An 18337-nucleotide genomic window follows, 5' to 3' on the forward strand; every position below is an offset into this window, starting at 1 on the left:
GACTTAAGAGAGAAGAATGCATTGTTAATAACAAATTTCGTTCCTCCAAATACTGTTATATTAGCTTTTCTAGAACCTTCAATAATATTTGTATTACAAGAAATTGTATTAACATTACTTTCACCCATTTATAAATAAGAAAAATATTTTTTCTTTTATTATAACCACCATGATTTTCTTAAAATCGATCATTTCCGTATCTATGACCATGATCATGACCACGAACACAACCATGATGAAATTTTTGTATGTGCTGTCATTTATTATTTTTACAAGTTATCTCATTCACTTTAGGGAATTGACTAGCACCAATGGATCTCATGGTTTTTCATCAAAAGCTTGTTGTTTTGCTTAGCCACAAGAAGACATGTAATCAACTAAGAATATTTCTTGAAACATTTCTCTCTATATTTCTATTGCAGGAGCATATTAGATACATGAAAGGTAGAATATGTTTTTTCAACATATCTTCATTAGTAATTTTTTCACCACATAATTTTAATTTTGAGCTGATTCTAAACATGACAGAGTTATATTCACTTACAAATTTAAAATATTATAAATGTAAATAAATCCATTCACAACAAGCATTTTGAAGAATTACGATTTTATAATGGTTATACCTTTCCTTCAAATTATTTCATAGCTCAAGTGGATCTTTGATCATCAAATATTCGATGTTTAATCGTCATGAAGATGATAACGAATGAATATCATTGCTTTTGCATGATTTTGTAAAAAATTCTTATTTCTATTTTTATGGTGTTTCCAAGACCCATGACATCCAAATGATGAATCTCCACATCTAAAATCCATGATAAATAATTTTTTCCTGAAATGTCAAGAGCCGCAAACTCTAACTTTGAAAGATTAGACATAGTGAAAATCTAATACAAAACTAAATCATTAACTATTATGTATCATATATATTTATTAATAAATGATAAAACATGATATAATCCAAAGATGATTTTGTAACACATAGCTATAAAATATTTTTGAAATATCATAAGTCATGCAAATAGGTAACTAACTAATAGTTAATTGAACAATAACTAACAAAATATGAATGAACTATAAATTTTACTCCTTTACATGTGAATTATATATATAACAGAAATTAAAAAACAAAGTAAAGAGAAAGTTTATGAAAGATTAGGGTTTCATGGACATCTACGTACATATATTATTTTACAACAATTTACTATTAAATTTATTAATAAAGTTGATTATTATATATTATTTCATAATTAATAATTTCCAAAAAGTAAGCCTCAACAAAATACAAATACACATGATAATTTGACATAATCACGAGACAAATACAAAAATAAACATTACGCAAATATGATCTTTTTTCTAAATAATCATGAGATTAATTTGCCACAATCAAGTAAATCATATTAATTTTTTTTATACATCAAATTAATTTCACCAAATAAATTATATTGTTACCAACTTATTATACAATTGTGACAAATTATATGCCTTTTAAAAAAGATTTAAATGCACGAATAAAACATGGTTTTCATATAATTATTTGATAAGAATATTGCATAATTTATTGACAAGATCTTTCAAAATCACATACGAAGAAGAGTTCATTTAAGAGATGCAATAATATGTCAGTATCATCAAATTGACAATGAGTCAATATCAATGTGCACATTTACTCATTAAAAAATCATGCCTTACCTTATTTAAGTAGCATTAGAAACTTAAAACTCAGATTGAAAAATAGATCCGTTAATTTAACGACTTCTTAGTATTGACCAACCCCTAACTACTACATCAGAAATGTTATGCACCTACTATCTGTGCTATGTCTTAAGGTGCTTCAAACTCACATAGGATATTGTGATTGTAAGATCAAATTATAAAAGTTGTGACATCTTGCACTATCACCTATATACACAATTTACCCAAGTGGTAAGTAATTAACTATTTGCCTTATTTCTTTTTCTTCCTTCTTTCTCCCTCGCTCCCTTGCATTCACTTCTTTTGTTAACTCTTTTTTCCTTTCTTCGATTTCAACTCAAGTAACTTGGCCTTAAAGATGAACTAATTTTCATTTCTTTTTTTGGTCAAAGAAATGCTAATAACAACTAGAGGTAGTTTACTTACTAAATTTATTTCACTAGAACTCATCAAAGCTCAATTATAAAAACTCCAACAATATCATTAGATCATCATAAGATTTTACTATTATAGGATAAGTAGTGTATAACTAGGAATGTAAATGAACCCAGTGTTCATAAACAAACTTAATATTCAGCCTGATAAGAGTTTGTTTATGCTCTTTAATATATACAAGATTAATTAAATGAATAAATTTGAACAACTCGTTTAACTAAACAAACAAATTTGAACACATATGTTTAGTTTGTGAACAATGCTCGTGAATATATTCGTAAATAATGTTCATAAATAACGTTCGTGAACAAAGTTTAGGAACAATATTCATGAACCAAACTCTTATCAACTTGTAAATAAATAAAGAAACCTTCAAAATAAAGAAACAAATTTGTATTATAAACTCAATAACTAATCAAATAAGTTTAAAATATAAAAGATTCAAATAATCAAATAAGTTTGAATTGAGAGTTCGATAGCATCTAAATAAACTAAGCTCAAGCCAAGCTCGAACCAAACTCGAGCCAAACTCAAACCAATCTCAAGCTCGTAAAAAAGAAACAAAGCAAAGCTTGAACAATCATTTTAACGATTTGGTTTATTTTAGGCATAACATAATTTAGTTAGCTTATCAAACAAGCTTAAACACTATAAAATTTAGTTCGATTTGACTTATTTATAACTATATATAACTTACATTTCTTTATGAAATACACTCTTTAAGGAAGACCTAACTTATTTAGGCAAAAATCAAGAAGACTTATTATTATTATTATTATTTTGCAAATCATCTAAGGGATGTCATATTTAATTTTTTTTTTATCGAAAGGCATCCCACTCCATGTATATTATCCACTATCTTCTAATACTGTTCAATATTGTTATCTCCCATCTAAATCTCCTACTTAATTTATGAACTAGTTGGGAGTGTTGTAGTAGTTATGAAACCATAGCTGTTATACATGTTGTAGCAACTACAATTTTGTAGTCATTATAACATAAATATTGGTGATTAAGTTGAATTTACGTTGTAGTAACTAAATTTTCGTAGCTGCTACAACATGAATATTAGGTAAGCAGGTCGAATTCAAGTTGTAGCAACTACAATTTCATATCTATTACAATGTGAATTACTATTAATCATATTGTAATAACTACGAAATCATAGCTGTTACAACGTAAATTCCTACCAACGTTGAATATATTAAATATGCATTGTAGTTGCTATTAAATCGTATCAACTACAATATGCGTAATAGTTATAAAATCATAATGGTTACAATGCACCCAACTAACTCAAGTTTTAGACGGGAGATAACAATTCGAACAATATTAGAGGGTAGTTGAATAATTATATACATATGAATTATAGAGTGGAACACTCATTTGGCGATTTAGAAAAAAAAGGATCTTTTTTATTTTTGCCTTTTTTATATTTTCCTCCAAAAATTTGCATTAAATTATATATATATATATTATTTTAATGAAAAATTAGTTGTATTTATGAATGCTTTTGGAAAGTAACAAAACAATAAAATAACTCATTTGATTTTAATATTCAGTTAAATCAGAAAGATTGGAAAGCAGATAATTGTTTTGGAAAATAATCAAACAATTATAAAATTAAAATATTTATTAATTTTATTTGCCAACTTTCTATTGGCAAATCTTAAACCCCCCCTCCCCTGCTAGGCGCTGCGCTGCGCTTCGCTGAATAAAAAGGCGTCGCCCTTCTCCATTTCACTCCCCCACCCGCACTCCACAAACTCAAACGGCTGCGTCAGCGATCGCAGGCGACGCGACGGGTGGCGAAGAAGCGAGATCGGAATTCCACCTTTTTTTTTTCCTTCTCTCCGCTCCTCCATCGTATGTAACGAAACCCTCGCCGCCCCCTTCCCCCGCCGTAGTTTCTACTTCTTCCAGGGTTTTAATCTTAACGCGAGTCCCGAAGTTCGTAGGCCGGAGCAATGGCCACCGAGAAGGAATTGGTGGACGATATTAGGGACGTCGGGAAGCAGCTCGAATCTCCTCCTGCCGACGTCGACGATCTCCTCACCCTGCTGGACGTAAGACCCCCCGTCAAGACCATCCTTTTTATACGTTTCAAAATCGGGTGCTTGGTTGTGTTTTATCCATCGTGTAGTGTTCTACGCACTTGATCAGATTTTGTATATAATCTCTGGCTGTATCTTCTCGTTTTTTGGATGACGGTAAGGTTGCACATATTTATCTTATATCTAAATACTAATTTCAATTGCATTCTTCGTAGAGTGTTTAGCATGACGTTTTCTTCCTTTTTTTTTTGTGATTTTTGTTGACATCTATGGAAAAATTTCTTAAACAATCTAATAGTGGCTTTGGATTTATTGGTTAAGTGAACTTCTATGTTTCTTTGTCATTCTGTAAGAAAATACAGTTTATCTGTGGTTCTGTACGGGAAGTTTTTCATTTTTCATAAGTGGTTTGGAGTTTCTTGAGATTTAAATTAGTGCAAAACTTTATCAACAATTATACTCGTATTTTGTATTCTCATAAAGTTATATAAGACTTAAGAAAGTTAAGCTCGAGCTGTGAAATATACTTGTCACTTTGTTGGAAATTGTTTTTTTTTTGTGCCAGTTTAGAGATGTGAAATATACCTAGTCTATTGTCACTTTGTTGGAAATGTTTTATTTGTGCTAATTTAGAGATAATTGAGATCTAAAAATTGGCACGAAAAATTTATCCATAAGTTCATGATATTATCTAAAAGCTTCCTACACTAACTTAAGACTTGCAAAGTAGCATTTCCTCTTGTGTCACTTATTACGTGAATCACACAATAAACGTATGCACATCTTGCCCAATGAGGAAGTATAAGTGCTGAATAAAGGGCTGTTATTCACTTAAAGCAAGAAAAATGCATTCTTTCCTTTTAATAACTTGCATTTTTGCAATATAGTGAATCTATCGATTCGTTGATTGTGTGTTGCTAAACTAGGAATGATATTTAGTGTTCTTTGCTTTATTCTTTCATGCACTTGAGTTAATAGTATCAATCTTTTTGGGGAACATTACTTTGTAATAATGTTTATCTTTGGCACATGGTCTTGCTTTGATGTTGCCTTCTGATTTCAGCAAACTGAGCAACTCTTAATGAGAGTCCATCAAGCACCAAGTCAGTCAATTATAGACGTGCTTCATCCTGCAATGAGTTTGTTGGTCGACAAGAGACTTTTGAGGCATCCAAATGAAGATGTGAAAGCGATAGTTGCTTCATGTACAAATGAAATTATGAGAATCACTGCACCTGATGCTCCATATAATGATGATTTAATGAAGGTCTATTAATATGAATTTCATTTATATCATGCACATTATTTATTTTACATAGCATAAATTTAACTTAATTTTTCAAGTATTTATCTGTAACTTTTTCTTGCTTCCATCACGCAGGAAGTGTTCGGGAACATAGTTGACACACTTGACAAATTGGATGACATATCTAATGACTCATTCTTTAAGAGGGTTTCTATTCTTGACACCTTTGCCAAAGTTCGATCATTTATTGTGATGTTGGATCTTGAATGTGATGCTCTGGTTTTGAATATGTTCCGCATTTTCCTTAGAACAATTCGGTGAGGGTTGCACATTTATCTTAACAAATAGTAATGCCTTAGTTGTTTATTATATTACTAAAGTAAGATATTATATCTGTTTAATTGCCTCATTGACATTGTGTTCTTCCATAATGACTTATATTATATTTTGTGAATTTATCAATTATTTCTAGTATTTTATAATGTTTTTTCCATATATGACAATAAGGGGTGTCAATGAACCATGCCTAGGTCAAGGCATCCTAGTTCAATAGGGTTGTGCCAAGCATGATTTACGATGGAGTCAACTTAGGTCCAACATGACTCTTAGAATAATTGGTTTGTGCTGCGCTAAGCTTGGCTAGATCACGAATTGTAATGAGATTGTAATAACTTTTTTAAGTATAAAAATGGTAGAAAATAAAAAATATTAAGATAATAAATTATATCTTTTTGAAAAATAAAACTAAATTGATAAGATTTTAACTATACTAAGATTATGTTAGGAAGAAAACATGAATATATTTGAATAAAAAAAATTGTTCATGGGTTATGTTACACTTGTGAGTTATCTGCAGTCTAACCTTGTGCTATGTTTGACATAACCCGAGATTGAGCATGACCCATAGATTGAAAGTGTTGTGGTCAATTGATGTAACACAACACGTGGAAAAGGAACAAACCCCTCACCCAAAGGGAAAACTCTCATAGAGAGAAAGAGAAAATGGAAGTTATATTAATTTAACAATAAATGACAAGACTCTAAGACTTCTTCTATAAACTCGATTTGACAACAAACATAGAATCAAAAATTCTATATAAGAAAAATATACTAGACTTTAATTGCTGACCCCGCCTTGTGGGATAAGGCTGGCTTGTTGTTTTGTTGTATGCTAGACTTTAATTGGATTGTAATTATTCTCTATTGATTACCAAAATAGAAAATGCTAATTGGCTCTAAATTACTAAATGTTAAAATTTAATTTAAAATTTGTTGCAGACATGTCGATCTCAAATAATTTTTCAATTTCTTTCATAATTTTGTGCCCCACCAAGAACTTGTGTCAAGTTGGGAGATAGAATAGTCCAAGTCAGGCCTCACAGTGCTACACACAAGTGCGAAGTGGTGGGTGTGCCTCTTTATTTCTTTAAGGGAAAGATGTCGAATCTCATCCTTGGTGATCCAAGTGTTTCAATCTATGGAAACCATTTCCAATGGACTAGGTACCTATGAGTACTTCCATTTAGAGATATCACCATCTAAGAGTCCATGATGCATGCTCTATTCGATGAGACAGCTTTGTCATCGTTGGGAGTGCAGGAACCAATACTCACACTACCTGTTGATAAATCAAAATATAAGAGGAAGGATCGGATGCCCCACTATTGACAGGAAGTCCTCAATATTGAAAATTAGAATGTTGTTCAAATTAATAAACAAGTTAATAACATATGCATTAGTACCAATTTTTCTCAAAAGAATGAACAAGAGGAGTGAGCATGAAACTTTTTAAAGTATTTTATAGGAAAGCATCTAGGGTGAATATGGACAAATATATAATCCCGTCCATTATACTCATCACTATGTGTATCAACTTGAATTTTATAAACCCCATTACTCAATACAATTTCCTTCCAAACATTTGCATGGATGTCCCTGACGTGCTCAATAAAATTCTCAGTTGACAATTCAATAGGTTGATGAACCTTCAACCCATATTAGAAGGTCCTTTGGTAACTCGCTAGGGCCTACTGCAAGGTCCTAGGCTACTAATGGTACCATGACTCTTAACTCCTTTCCTTCTTTAAATTGAGACTGTATGAGAAGGTGGAGGGATTATTTTGAGGATTGGGGTAGCTTGGTTTAGGGTTAGACTCAGGTTTGTTAGGCTTAGCAGGCACAATTGGGCATTCTTCCCCTTGTGTCTTAAAGAGTGGATTTTTTTTTCTCTTCAAAGTGAGTAATAAAGAGGATATAGTAGGGGATCGAATCCAATGACGTAGGAAGATCCATATATTTGATCCCACTTAGTGGGATAAAGGGCGTTGTTGTTGTTGTTAGTGAGTAATAAAGAGATTGTAAAGCCAGAGCTAACCAAGGGTGACATGCGACCGTGCTCATTGCACTACATCTTGTCCTTGTATGGATCCATCTCAACAAGAACCAAATACCTTTGTGTAACCGTTGTCGATAAACATTTTCTAACACTTGTGCATATTGCCTATGTGTGGAAGTTGTTTGATTTCCATATGTTGTTTAATGTGGGCATAGAAAGTATACGACATAGTACGTAGAGTCCTATAGTCTCTTCTTCTGTCCATTTAGGTTCGTGGAACTCGTCAAAGGGTTCAACCTCTTCGTCACTACCTAGATTTGGAAGGTATGTCTCTTTGTCCTTAGAATTGTATTTCTATTCTAAGGCCATACTCTATGTGGGCATTTTGATGGTACATGATCCTTACTATGGTCATTGAAGCATCGAATGATGTGCTTTTTTTTGTTTTTCTAGGGACTTGAATCTCTTCAACCTTCTAGCAAAACTCTTTGATCGAGTTTGAAGAAAATAATTTAACTTGTTAAATTTCAGTTTTAATTCAATGATGAACTAGATAAGAGTTTCCATAGGGTTTAATTTGGGGTTGCATCACATATGTAAGTTTTTATGTGTGCTTAGGTATTAAATTACGTTTATGTTCAATTATTTTATATTGATCCACAAGGACTTCTTTGCCGAAGTTATGAGTTTTGGTTTTGCAAATCGGTGCTTGTTTGGATTGGGTCATGCTATACTAGTAGTTCTTAATCTTGGCTACCTAGTCAAGAAATGTCTTTGGGTCTAGCTAACCATTGGAATTAAGGGCGTTCAATTTGACTTGGTGGGTAATATCTATTTATGGTCTAGACTTAGGTCTGGCTTGAGTATCTAGAAAGTGATCCTCTCTTCGTCAAGGATAGAATGATGGTCTCGATGTGAATGATGCCTAGGTTATCAGGAAGTTATATATGATGTATGATTGGTAGACTCGAGAGTCTTGTCCTTTACTAGTTCGTTGATTAGGCTAGTAACATAAACCTTAGGCCTTTCTAATCATTCACTGTAGATTGGTGGCTCTTAAGCTCATCTTATTCAAACTCTCACTTACTGTTTACCTCTCTATTAGTTGGGCTTTTCGTCATGATTAATGCGGAAATAATGATAAAAGCAAGTAATTGAAGGAAATAAAGTTGAAACTTAGGAAATAATGATAAACCAGGAAAAAAACTTCATAAATAAAGATGTTATGAAACAAGCAATAAACTAAAAAAAGATGATGATTGGAATAAATGTAATGTATGGAAAACATGCAATGCATAAAGTTAACTACTTGCTAAATTAGAACAATAGTCATTTTTAAAGAAAGAGCAATATTACTAGATTGATTGAAGTCTCTTTGCCGTAGAGTTTATGCTATGAAGTCCCCACACAAGTAAGATCTTGTGGTGAGTCAAAGGAATGGTAAACTCCAACAAAAAACGATTCTCTAGGACTAAAATGTAAATTACAAGATTTTTTTAAAATGAAAAAATACAAAGTTTTTTTTATTATATCCAAATTAATTTGACATTGACTTTGGTTTAGAAGGAATAGAGATGATATCATGATCGACATGAGGGAGTGTGCGACCGAGGCGATAATGTGTTGCTAGTGGTGTTGTTGGGTGCATGTTGCACCAATGACGATGAGATAGTCGGATTTGAGGCAACTTGTATTGAGTCATAGGTGGTGTCAAATTGGCTATAGTAGCATGAGCTTGTGACTGATGGTAGGTGGAAAGGGAGCTAAGGATCTCCTAATCTAGATATGCAAATAGGAGTGGCAATAGACAAAGATATCATTGGTCATAATTTGAGCAACCAAAATAGTAGTGGATTTACTGACGGTGGAGGTTGGAGAAGTGGTGGTAGGTGGATAGTGGAGAGGAGGATGTCGATTTGCTTAGAGGAGATTGTGGGTGATCATGGTGACTGGACAGAGGAGGGTTTTGAGGTGCACATGCAAACGGTGGAAGATATAGACAAAGGCATAGTTGGAGTCTGTGGTGGAGATGAATAATAATGGGAAAGAGTGAAGCAGAAATGGTGGAATGGTGGAGGTGGCAGGCAAATGTGATGGGGAAAATGGATGATGAGGAAGAGAATCGCAAGAAGAAAGCTTGGAGGAGGTATTGAATCGACCCAGGTCCGCTTGATGTAGCATAATGAGTGAATAAGGAAATGAACCCCTTATTAAGAAGGAACACTCTTAGGGGAAACACACTCACACATAGAAACAAATTGGAAATTGTATTAATTCAAAGATGAAAAAAATGCACACTTTGGACTTTTTTTATAAACCTGACTTGACAACAAACGTCGAAATAAATATTCTAAATAAAAAATATGCTAGACTTTTAATTGGTATTATAATTATTCTCTATTTATTATCATAATAGAAAATGCTAATTGACTCTAAATTACCAAACGACAAAATTAAATTTAAAATTTTCTACAAATGTATCAAATTTTGAATAATTCTTCAATTTCTTTCCTAATTTGCATTATTGACACCACCACCTGCTCCTTATCAACCCAACCACAAATTGAGTAGTTTAGGATTGATTGTTGTCGATCTCTATCTAATTAATTAAAAAATTCATCCCTCATCTTATTTTTCTCATTAGGTGTATTGTTAAGCTTTCAAGACTCTCAACCATTGCCTTTCGCCTTGGACAGTCATTGCCCTGGTACCTGCTAAGACAATTGACTTGTTTCTAAAATATATTTCTATAAAGTATTTTATGATGGCTGGCTATATGTGCATATGTAATGTCATGTTGCATATGCAATTCCATAGCTTTGTATTCCTGTTTTGAAATGTCAGTGAATCATTCATCGGATTGGACAAGTTGGATAAGGATTGGCCTGCTCAGTCTCTAGAATTTGCACAACTAACAAAGCATTGCTAAGACATCAGAAGAGATAGTGGAATATACCCAATATGAGAACTAGCTTGCCTAACTGAATAAAATTAAACTAGAATCAGGCTGAAAAGGGAAAAGGTATAGAAAAAGGAATGGGAAAGGGGGAGAAGGTGCACTATAAGTAGATGTTGAAATTGGGCAACTTTGTGCTCAATGTTGCTTTTGGCAGAGGCAAAAACAAAGCTTTGGATTTGGTGGGTTGGGCTATAAGCAGGTGCTTGTGGAAGCTTGGTTGGAGATGAATCATTGGCAAAAGTGGCATACCACATAGGCAAGGACAAAGCTTGCTAGTTGGCACAGACATATGTTTTTTTGGTGGTGGTGGGAAGCACAAACATTTTTTTGGGGGATGGGAGAATTGAGGGTTGGTTTTCTCTAAGACTCAATTCTTGAAGGCTGCCTTATGTATTATTAACTAACGACCAAGTATGACATGGTTTATTTCTATAAATAAATTGAAATTGTTAGTAAACAAATTTTATTTATTAATAACTATATGTTAATAATGGTCCCATATGAAATGAAAGTATTGATAATCTGATTAATTTTGTTAATTATTTTATATCAACATGACATTTCTATTATTAAAGAGTGATTGCATACTAATTATTTAGTACAAATATATTGAAAATTGGATACTTTTGTACTCTAGTAATGCTTGAATATTTTAATACAACGTACTATGATCATAACTATTGATGATTTAAGTGTAAGTATGCGAGATTCATTATTATTCCCCATCACATTTTAGTTATACCTTACTATTATGGAGTTATCTAATCATGGTTTTTGAAAGTGGCTGCTTAGGTCACATATGCAATCACCAAGGTGGATTTAGAAGGGGATTGAATAGCACACTGGACATGGTGGCCCCTCTTTAGGCAGCAAGGTGCATCCTGCATAATTAAGAAAATATTATTGGTTCATTGGAATCGATTTACACTGAACCACGTTAACTTAAATCCAAGCTATCCTATTTTCTGGTCAGCTTATTAAGTTTTAGCTAAAACACTTGTTTTGCAAGTGATAATCATTTTAGGTATTAATTATATACATATTACTTACATAAATATTTTGGTTAACTTATTAAGTTTTAACTAAAGCACTTGTTTTGCAAGTGATAAACATTTCAGATATTAAATATATACATATTTCTTAGATAAATATGATCTTTTCTAGATTATTGATTAATATTCACATTATTAATGCAAAGCATGTAATTTCATTTCTTCTAGATGATGATCAATAATTTGTTTTAGTTATTCATTAATATCATTCAGTTTTGAGCATAACCTTTTTGTTCTTTCCTATTTTTTTAATGTCTTACACTTTCCATTTGGCACAAAGTGAGTACTCATCTAAGAGTGCAGCCTTGACTTAAAGTGTCCAGGAATTCTTGAAGTTGATGTTCTGGGATTATTCTTACCAGTCCCATGACCTTCCTACTTTCTTAGAATGCATACCTCTTCCCATCGATCCCAGATGAATGGGAAAGGAGTGCCTTATAGGGCCTGTGATTTCCAAATTAGGCAACAAGGACTATAGATAGCAATATTCCTCCTATTCTCCTATGTGAGCGCTATATCCACTTGATAACATGACAATAAGCTCTAGTTTAATGTCGTTCCTATTTGCTTCTAATTCATTTTTGCTCCATTTTGCCTATTATGATCATTGCCTGTGTCATGTCTATATTCTCTTGCTGTATAATTTTATCTTCTTTCTTGAACTTTCAGGCCAAATCATAGTGAGGGCATCTTTTCTTCCATGGAAACCATTATGACAGTTTTATTGGAAGAAAGTGATTACATCTCAGAAGGACTTCTCTTCTGCCTTTTGGATGTTGTTAAAATTGATAATAAAGTAAAATATTGCCTTAATTCCATATTTTATCCATAAACCATTATGACAGTTTCTGATGTTTTTGCTTTTCTGCTCAGAACACATTACCAATTGCTCACAAGCTCGCAGAAAGAGTAATCACAGCATGTGCCTCAAAACTAAAACCATATTTAGGGAAATTTGTTAAGCCAAGGGTTTGCTTAAAAGATTACAGCAAAGTTGTTGCTTCCATAATCGAAGGAAATTATGATTTTGGAGGGCAAAATGCCGTAAATTCTGCCAATGTTAAGGTGTGACAGTCTTTTTTCTAGATATTGGCTGAGACCTTTCCTATTTAATGCATTTACTTTTTATGTTTATAGCTGCTAATTGTAGCATCCTAAGGCACTGTTCGAAATTAAAGTGAACATTTCCACATAAGGAACAGGGTTTCTAAATGTTAATAGCTTTTGTGATAGCCAGGACATTGCATTTAAATGTAAACTAAGACATTATAAATTAGGCTAAGGGGCTATTTAATTTGTTTAAATGACATACTGCATTTTGTTGTTTAGGAACTAGCAAATACAAAGAGAGAGGACCCAGATGGTGAGACTCTTAACATTACATCTCCAAGACTAAACCCGGCTGAGAGTTCTGATAAATTTAGATTAAAAGTAGGTTGTTCTTATGGCTCAAATAATTCAGGAACAAAACCAAAAATGCTGGCAGCTGCAAAGCGTAAGATTGTTGGGGAAGTTTCATCTGTAAAGCAGAACTCAGAGAAAGATGTTGCAGGAGAGACTAGGAAGAAGGTATTTGTGCAGTAAATTTCTGTTCTTGCTTGCCCTTGTCTATGAAGATATCCCACAGCTAATATCTTTATGCCTTATCACTTTCATGGTAATGCTTGTTAGATTTGGCTTCTGAATATTATAGTGTTGACCCAGTTTTCTGACTCTCAGATAAGAAAACTGGATGAGAGATTAGTTGGTGATAGAATTCAAGTATGGTGGCCGGATGATCAGCAGTGAGTTTTTATATATATGTATATATTTTAGTTAGAAATTATTAAAAAAATTATTTTCCATTTGTTTGATCCTCAGGTTTTACACTGGCACGATTAAGGAGTATGATCACGTCACTAAAAAACATAAGGTGTTGAGCACTTTGAATTGTGAATCCTCAATGGGTTTGCTTCTTTTTCTTCTTCTTTGTTTGTTAGCATACTAAATTTTGTTTTAATTTTCAGGTCTTATATGATGATGGGGACGTGGAGATACTTTTGCTCAAGGAAGAGCGTTGGATGTTTGCCAGTGAAATAAGAACATCTCCAACGTGTGATTTTGCAGTAAGTTGTTTTGCCCAATATCATTTTAGCCGTGTGATTTTTTGAGGTCTAATTCAGCAGATTTATTTTCTTCAGGATGATGCAAAAGATGCTATTGATGCTTCTTTGGACAAGTACGTATTAATTTGAATTTTTATTGCATTAGTTTTCCATTTCAAAGAATGCATAACATAAGTCAATCTTTAGATTGCATAGCTTTTGCTATTATTGAAGATGTTAATTGTTTATGACCTATTTGTTTTATCTGATCCATTCTCGTTGGATCTTTCACATCTCAGCAAAGCAGTAAACACAAAATCAAATTCTACAGCTGGAGAAACAAATGTTGAGGCAGTGATCAAGAGGTTGATTAGCTTTCTTTAAACATATTGACTGCATGATGATGAACTTTCTGGATAACTCCCTTACATGGCTATTGGTTCAAATTTCAGTACTGTTGCCAGTTCTGAACTGCCAAAGCGAAAAGGCCGACCGCCTAAAGTTGGAAGGTCTATCCAATCTAAGTTGATGGAAGATGTTTCTCCCAAGGTTGAACAGAAGCCTTTGTTCAAGGATATGCATGAACCTAGAAGCAAAGTCACTGAACTTGGCTTCACTGAACAGAAGCCTTTGTTCAATGATGAGGACATACTGAGAAGTAAACAGAATGAATCCACTAAACTGGATCAAAAACCAAAGGATATACCTTCCCTGAATGCAAGCGGTGGAGAACCAAAGACGAGTTTGAATCCCCAAAAACAGAACAGCTAAGATTGGAGAAATGGAGGCATCTCCTGCAAAGAAGAGCTTGGCTCCATCAGGGAAAGCAGAAAGCGAAGAGAACTGCAAGGCGGAAGGGCATACTTTAAGAGTTAAGATTTCAAATTTTATAATCATTTTGGTCACTGAACTTGTTTCAGGCTGTCTGGTTTATTCGTCTCTATCAAATTACTCCAAGGAGTTGTAGCATCAGATGATTTTTAATCTGATTGGTTTTTGTTGTTTTTATTCAGTTCAGTTATATTTGCTAGTTTATTTACATTGAAGGATGCAAATATTCCTTCTTGCAGTTACAATTACTTGTGTGGAGATTCAACCTTAAAGAATGTCATCAAGCTTGAAATTTGAATTTGAAAACCCACTTGATGTTAAGTTTGCATATGGAAAAGTAGTTTGTTCTTTATTATAGTTTAGTTGTTTCTTTTGAAATGTAATCTTAGGATCTCTAGTCAATATATATAGGATTGTCACTGCTTGATTCCTAAAAGTCTGTTTTGAGGACTTTTAGGACACTACTCATTCTCTAAAGGTAAAAGCATAACCATTCATGGATTTATTCGATATCTAGTTAGAATCATTATATCCCTATAGTATATTTGGATATCTCAAGTAGTGTAATCTATAGCTCATTGCATGTTTGAAATATCCTCACTAGGGGTTTCTAATCATTACTACTTATACTCAATTTATTGATTGTAAATGTTATATGAGAAGAGGCTGGATCCTCTGGACCGTAGAGTGTGGTTCAAAGAATGAACCATTTTATTTATAAGTTGGATTTTATGAACTTCATTTGTTATATAGATAGGATCCATGAAATCCCACCTATTAGCAACCCCTGGTCCAGGAGCAGACCAGGAAATGCGGTCCAGAGGATCCCGAATCATATCAGAGAGAGTGCAGCTCCAATGATATACATGAGAGTATACATGGTGGCAAAAGGCGAATACGTTCGCCCCCAATGCCCTCGCCAACCCGTCCTAGGGCTAACACGGAGGAGGTAAATCACGGGCGGCTATTAACCTTTGGAATAGTGACTAGCACATAAGGGAGGTATTTATCTCGACTTTGTCGAGATTCGAACCCCAGACCTCATGATGACAACATCTCATGCGCTAGCCACTAGACCCATTCGAGGGGACATATATGAGAGTATACTTGCTCATATGGACTATGAACTAATACAGTTAGTTTTTACATGTGGTATTATTGTAATGGGTCATGGGATGGATTCCTAACGTATGTGAAATACATCACGAGTCATCTAACTTTTATGTAAAGGGTCATTCGACAAAATTTCTCTTGATTTATCTCCCTTCCGTATTACATGTGATAGTCCTGGAGAAACCATCGAGGTGTGAATTATCACTTTTGTTGTAAGAAAATAGACAGGTTTTTTTTTCTAATTCTATTAACGCCTTAGAAGTTTTAATCACTAGTATTACATCTACTAAACTAACATAGAGTTATGGATAAATAAGGGGAAAAAAGAAAAGAATTATGTAGAATTTTTGTACCGATCGAAACAACATTGCTGTGAGAAGGGAGGATATAGCTATACTGATCCATACTTACAAATAATTGAAGAAACAAATGTCTGATAAGGGAGGAGAGTTATACTGATTTAGTATACTTTAAATAATTGATACAAGATTGAGGTTGACCTCACAAAGATGTAATATTGATAGTGATTGGGGTCAATTTTTAGTGGGTACAAAATATTTTATTGGGTGCTTAACCTCCCCTAAAGGGCCGCTATGCTAGGATAAATATTCCCATGATTTACTCCCTTTCAGAAAGTGTGGGATCGTCCTGACGACTTCCTTTTGCTTTAATAGTAGTCTTGGGGTCAATTCTCATTGGGTGCGAAAATGCTTCACTGGGTGCTTGCCCTCTCCATACAAAGGATTCCTACGTTAGGGAAAAATGCCCCCTTCGTGATTTACCTCCTTTCAAAGTGTGTGGGGCCGCTTGGAAAGGCCGCTAAGGCGACAACTTCACCTTTTACTGCAATAGTTTTCCTGTCTCCATGGGTTGGTATAGTTAGTACTTAGATGTGATGTTACCGCAAAAGAGCACGACGTTAATCCCTAACGTGTGCGCAATGCCTCACTGGTCACCTGACCTATGTAAAGCATCACTGAGCGAAACCCCCCATAGTTTATCTTCCTTTCAAATCAAGTGAGACCATCTTAAAGGGACTCCCGAGATAAAAGTTATTACCTTTTACGATAATATCAATAAGGAATTGACCATGTTTTTATTAAATATCTGAAGGCATTGGAGAATATCAGTAATGCTTCGGTCATGCCATTTTACACGACCATCTGTGAATTTTGTCCTGACCGTATCATTTGACATGGCCATGTACCTTGTAAGTGCGGAATTTAATTTTAGGCCGAGTGCAACCATTCACTCGCCTTTTCATTTTACACGGTCATGCTCCCGTATATGCTCCTAACCTCGTAGACTCCACTCTTCACACAGAACTCGGCATTGACCTGACCATGTCCAATTACATGGTCATGCCCTCCAAATAAGATGAGTTGTGCTTAGGTCATGTTATTTGACACGGCTGCACCAAACACTACAATAGTAACAGAAGCACAACCGTACTAAGGTCGTGTCAAATAACATGACCGTGCCTATACATTTTTGTCAAAATAAAATACACAGTCGTGCCAATCACAGACACGGCTGACACACACTTTAAGTTATATCTTTTCTCTCCTTTCTCCCCTTTTATAATCTTCTTTCCTCTTCTAGATCTAGATCTTGATTTATCCCTAAGCTCAATATCTTGCTTTTTAGAAGAATCTTAACCTTCTCTTCGTCTACCATCTCATTTCTTCCTTCCTAAACATTAATCCTCTTCTCTAAAAAAAATCCTCTTTTTCCTTCCAATTCTCTCCTTTTTCTTCCCCATTTTTGTAACAATGTCTAACATCTTAAAACGTTTTCATAGGAGCAACATATCAAGTGATGGAGGAGATGATTCAAATCAAGCCAAGGGAAAGGGAAGGCAACTGAAAAGTTCAGGGCAACCTTAAAGGAGAAACGAATGTCACACGACGAGGGTAATGAAGAGTATTATGACATTATTTTGCACAATGAAAATAAAAAAAAATTTAGATATGACACTCTTGTATGTCATAAGCTTATTTGTACTCGTTATCCTGATTGTCATACAATGGATTTATTGGAAATTAAGAATGATATAGATTGGATGCTTGACAATATAGGTTGGATTGATTTCATTAATCTTAGGTATCCAACCTACCCTCGTATTACATTGGAATTCCTTAGTTCACTTGAGTGTCACTGGAAGGATGAAGTGACACTGAATTTTCATTTAATGAACATCGATTATGTGTGAACTCTAACCAATTTTTAATAATTATTTCAGGTTCCCAACTAATTGCTCGCATGAGTTTGAGGAATTTTTTGATAGTGAAGAATTTTGTGAGGAGATAGAGTTATTTGATGAACCTTATAACCCTTCGAAGTCCAAGGCAGCATTCTCAAAAATTCAATCTTCTGTTATCTACATTGTACAATGAGTAAAATCATATTTGGTAGAGCCAAAAGTGATGGTGTAGTATGGAAGATAGAACTTTATTGCTTATGGGTAATGTTGAATAGTATTTCTTTTGATTCAGGTTTCATTTTCTATTAAATCTTGCACGATCGAGCA

General features: G+C 33.8%; 1 protein-coding gene across 3 annotated transcripts; it reads left to right on the forward strand.

The window, feature by feature from the left end:
* The first annotated feature begins 3814 nt into the window (after nucleotides 1-3814).
* On the forward strand, nucleotides 3815-14875 carry LOC121971603. Of its 3 annotated transcripts, none has more exons than XM_042522940.1 (14): nucleotides 3815-3999; nucleotides 4085-4199; nucleotides 5251-5454; nucleotides 5569-5750; nucleotides 12449-12575; nucleotides 12653-12844; nucleotides 13109-13142; nucleotides 13242-13348; nucleotides 13499-13563; nucleotides 13640-13691; nucleotides 13786-13884; nucleotides 13960-13997; nucleotides 14163-14228; nucleotides 14316-14875. In XM_042522940.1, the coding sequence occupies exons 2-14, from the start codon at nucleotides 4101-4103 to the stop codon at nucleotides 14632-14634; spliced, it is 1584 nt and encodes a 527-aa protein (XP_042378874.1). In that variant the 5' UTR covers nucleotides 3815-3999; nucleotides 4085-4100; the 3' UTR covers nucleotides 14635-14875. The 3 variants fall into 3 exon arrangements, with proteins under 3 accessions (XP_042378874.1, XP_042378875.1, XP_042378873.1); XM_042522941.1 differs by having other exon boundaries at nucleotides 4092-4199; XM_042522939.1 differs by having other exon boundaries at nucleotides 3815-4199.
* Nucleotides 14876-18337: the final 3462 nt, after the last annotated feature.

Source organism: Zingiber officinale, chromosome 4A (assembly GCF_018446385.1).
Source record: "Zingiber officinale cultivar Zhangliang chromosome 4A, Zo_v1.1, whole genome shotgun sequence".
Lineage (NCBI taxonomy): Eukaryota > Viridiplantae > Streptophyta > Magnoliopsida > Zingiberales > Zingiberaceae > Zingiber > Zingiber officinale.